Source organism: Lontra canadensis, unplaced genomic scaffold (genome assembly GCF_010015895.1).
Source record: "Lontra canadensis isolate GAN:19392208 unplaced genomic scaffold, GSC_riverotter_1.0 scaffold53, whole genome shotgun sequence".
Classification (NCBI taxonomy): domain Eukaryota; kingdom Metazoa; phylum Chordata; class Mammalia; order Carnivora; family Mustelidae; genus Lontra; species Lontra canadensis.
In genome coordinates, this window is record NW_022631047.1 from 89,730 (window position 1) to 94,156 (window position 4,427).

General features: G+C 34.7%; 1 protein-coding gene across 1 annotated transcript; it reads left to right on the top strand.

Annotated features, from left to right (window-relative positions):
* The first annotated feature begins 2,112 nt into the window (after nt 1-2,112).
* On the top strand, nt 2,113-3,051 carry LOC116877585 (olfactory receptor 6C1-like). Its single transcript, XM_032874347.1, has one exon. It carries the CDS (start codon nt 2,113-2,115, stop codon nt 3,049-3,051), a length of 939 nt encoding a protein of 312 aa, XP_032730238.1.
* The last annotated feature ends 1,376 nt before the right edge of the window (nt 3,052-4,427 follow it).

Below are 4,427 nucleotides of genomic sequence, written 5' to 3' on the forward strand. Positions count from 1 at the left end.
ATAAAATAACTGGTTTGTGCTTATTATTTCATTCGCATATCAGTTATTTCATTTAACACAATAGCAAGTATTTGTTCATTAAATTGATTAAATTTCACTTTCAATGGGCCACACAGGTAATTCAACAGTAAGATACTCAGGACAGGTTAGAATTCATTGAAACAAAAAGAAGCAGAGGACACACTAAACTTGTGACCATAACTTATATGTGACTGGGAAAAAGAAACATGAATGAGTAGTTAGGAAGGAAAGCCTAAAATTATATATCTTCAAGTCTCAGGTGTATGTTTCATTTCTCTACCAAAAACATCACAGAAATGTTTGAGAGATCACAGTCTATACACAGCTGTTAATTATAGAGGATTGTTCATTGAGAACAATGGCTTTTATGATTGAAATATCTATCATACACTTGAATTGCCATAAGTTTGTTTACAAAATGTCATTGTGATGTCTGTTTCTCTTGCAAGTGCTCTTCAGCCTGTTTTCTCCAGTCCTGAGAAATAATCAAAGAAATATTCATTTCTTATGAATCTCACATGCTTTCCCAGTAGCTTTGGCACTATCCATCTCAGTTGGAATTTGCCTTAAATAATCACCAGCAATATTTTTTGCAAAACAGTGAAGTGAGTGAAAAGAGAACTCAGGCATGTAAGGGGAAAAAAGAGCAAGAAATTCCACAGTATTATGAGGTATTATATACCAATAATCAACAATTCTATATCTTGAAACTAAATACCTTATTTCAAGATTTCTCTCATGATTCTGATTTGAAAACTTTACTATTTAATGAGAATGCACAGAATAAGGGATTAGAAAATGGATTGGTTCAATTTATTGAGGGGAATTTTAGCTTCACTCTAAAATGCATTATTGTTGTTGTTGTTGTTGTTATTCAGGAAGAGAAGATAAAGGGATTTCATGTATGATTCATTGGTTACTCCAGGGTTGATAAAACAAAGCTTCTATAAATGAATATTGATGTAAATAAATGGAAAAATATAAAAATATAATATGGGATGGAAAGTAGAATACATACATAGGGAGAATACACTAACAACATTTAGATGGAAAAAACTTTGAAGGAAAAACTGTTCTGTAGAAGACAATGTTTATTTTAAATGTTCATCCAATTTTGCTTCTTTAGCCAATGAAATATGTAGATCCAATCTACTAAATTTCTCTGTCTTTTCATATTCTGTACTCTGTAATATCTGAGGACAGTGTGTCAATGAATTCATTGTCTGCAGCTTAAGATCACGAGTAGGCGGTTGAAAGGAAAATGGGAGTCAGAGTGAAACGCAGAAATCTGTCACATTGTTAAAGATTTAACTTCAGTGAATTTCAAATTTAGAGACACCTCCATTTTAGTGACTTTTTTCCCGACATGTCATCTTTTCTATGTTAACTAGTACAGTAAGTAATAGTACAGGAAACTAAGGGACAGAAATGAGGAAAGGAGACACTTTTATTGTTTTTGGAAAGACAAGTAGTTTCCCATTAAGAAGGGGACCCATGAAAGAAGTACATTTATATCAACAGGCAGCATTTCTATTCCAGTTATCAAACATGCAAAAACAAAAACAAAAACAAAAACAAAAAACTAACTAAAACGCCTGTTCTTCTTATTTGGAATACACGGTTTGGATAAGATTTTTTTTTTAAGATTTTATTTATTTGACAGACAGAGATCACAAGCAGGCAGAGAGGCAGGCAGAGAGAGAGTTGGGGAAGCTGGCTCCCTGCAGAGCATAGAGCCGGATGCGGGGCTGCATCCCAGGACCCTGAGATCATGCCTTTAACCCACTGAGCCACCCAGGCGGCACTGGATAAGATTTTTAAAACTCTTTTTAGATTCAGTTTCCAATCTGTGAAATAAGGATTTTATGGAGAAACATTCTATGTAAAACACAGAGAACAATATATGATAAAAACTTACTTATACATGTTACCTATTTTATTAAGATGTCTTAAAGATCTACTACATCAAATTGGTATGGCATAATATGTTTATTTCCAGAGATAAATTCCAGAACTATCCTTGGATAATCCTCTTTTCTACAATCTGCTTGGTTTTATTTTTCCCTCTAGATTATACAAAAGAAGAAATAAATGAAAAACCACACAGAAATAACAGAATTTCTCCTCCTGGGATTGTCAGATGATCCACAGCTTCAGGGGGTGATCTTTGTCTTTCTGCTCATCACCTACATGCTCAGCATCACTGGGAACCTGACCATTATCACCCTTACCCTGCTGGATTCCCACCTCCAGACTCCCATGTATTTCTTCCTCAGAAATTTCTCCTTGCTAGAGGTTTCATTCACAACTGTCAGCATACCCAAGTTCCTGGGCAGCTTGATTACAGGAGATAAAACCATTTCCTTTAATGATTGCATGGCTCAGTTGTTCTTTTTCATCCTCTTGGGAGTCACTGAATTTTGCCTTCTGGCTGCCATGTCCTATGACCGTTACATTGCCATCTGCAAACCTCTGCATTACATAAACATCATGAATCCCAGAGTCTGCAAACTCCTTGTCCTTGCCTCTTGGTTGGCTTCATTCTTAATCATATTCCCATTACTCATGCAGTTCATACAACTTGATTACTGTAAGTCCAACGTGATAGACCATTTTACCTGTGATTATTTCCCCTTACTACACCTTTCTTGTTCAGACACAAAATTCCTAGAGATAGTGGGCTTTTCCTGTGCTGTGTTTACTCTACTGTTCACTTTGGCATTAATAATTCTGTCCTACATATATATCATCAGAACAATTTTGAGGCTTCCTTCTGCTAGTCAGAGGACAAAGGCCTTTTCCACCTGTTCATCCCACATGATTGTCATCTCCATCTCCTATGGCAGCTGCATTTTCATGTATATTAATCCAGCAGCAAAAGACAGAGTGTCTCTGAGCAAGGGTGTTGCTGTGCTAAACACCTCAGTAGCCCCCATGCTGAACCCCTTTATTTACAGCCTAAGGAACCAGCAAGTCAAGCGAGCCTTCATGGAGAGGGCAAGGAAGATTGTATTTTTCTCAAACAAATAAAAAATAAAGGATAAAAGTGTTGTCATCAATTAGAGGCATAATGAAGAACAAGTAAACAAAAAACAAGGTCCCTCAAATGTCTATGAATATGAACATAGTCTCACTACAGTTTTACTTCATTGCTTGTATTTCTGTTGCCAGAAGTATACTGAGGATATTTGAATATATATTTTTTCGATTTAAAAACCAATCACTTTCTCATGTATTTCTCTTCCTTTGAGCTAGTCTTTCCACTCTGTAACTATAAAAATGACCTCATTTTCTTCTCCTAAATATTTTTTAATTCCAATTTTTCCACAAAAATTCTTAGAAAATGAAGATACATAAAAAGAACAAGAGCATCAGAGAGAAACTGTTATATGATTCCATCAGGAAACACACCTTCTAGAAATTCAGAAAATATTAAGTCATGTTTAACACTTTTAATTTACTATACAAAGACCATAAATACAGTCATGGCTTAGAGTTATAACATTCTCTTACTTTTTCTGGCTATTTTGATATAACAGTTTATACATGCAATTCATTTAAGTGCAAATGATGCAAAACCTTATTTGTTTCATGATATACTTTGTTCATCGAAAAATCATTTTAACAAAAATCAGTTACGAACTCACTATCATTGTGTTTATTCAGTACTATACTGGATGTTCTAATCAGGAGACTAGCAGGACAAGCACCAATACACTTACTAATATTAGAAAGGAAGAAACAAATAAATCTTTCTTAGCAAATCACATGATGTTTCCTCCTAAGGCCTTAGTGCATTTACACTAGATGGTTCTTAAACCAGACACAGTCCTCTCCCAGATATCTGCATGTCACCAATTTCTCTACATAAAATTATAGTAGACCCCCACTTCCAAGGTTTTTCAGTTTTCCTTTACAAAATAGTTACTAATTTATAAAAGACCCTATAATTTAGGAATCAATCATGCTCACATCAGTAGCTTGAAACGTGCCATGTGAGAGACTTCACATCTTGGAACAAAATCAGCTCTATACATCAGACCCTCACCTCCACCCCCTGAAAAGCAGTTGTTAGACTTTTACCAGAAGTCATTAACACTACTCCCTTAGAACCTGCATCTGCCATGTAGTGGGTTTTCAATAAACACTGAGTACATAAAAACATTTGAATAATTTAGAATGGTTCCAACGCCCTAGTGCTCTGACTAAATATTTTACCCAACATAAACATATGTAATAATGTACATAACAGTGAGTTAGCTTTTAAAACAGTGATCAAATAAAATGTGCATTTTATCATAACTAGACATTTTGTATGACAAAGGAATAATTAATTGAATATTTTCTAATGCATTTGGTGTTCATTTTCCTCTTTTATTTTACATTAGACCTTTTGACAACTATGC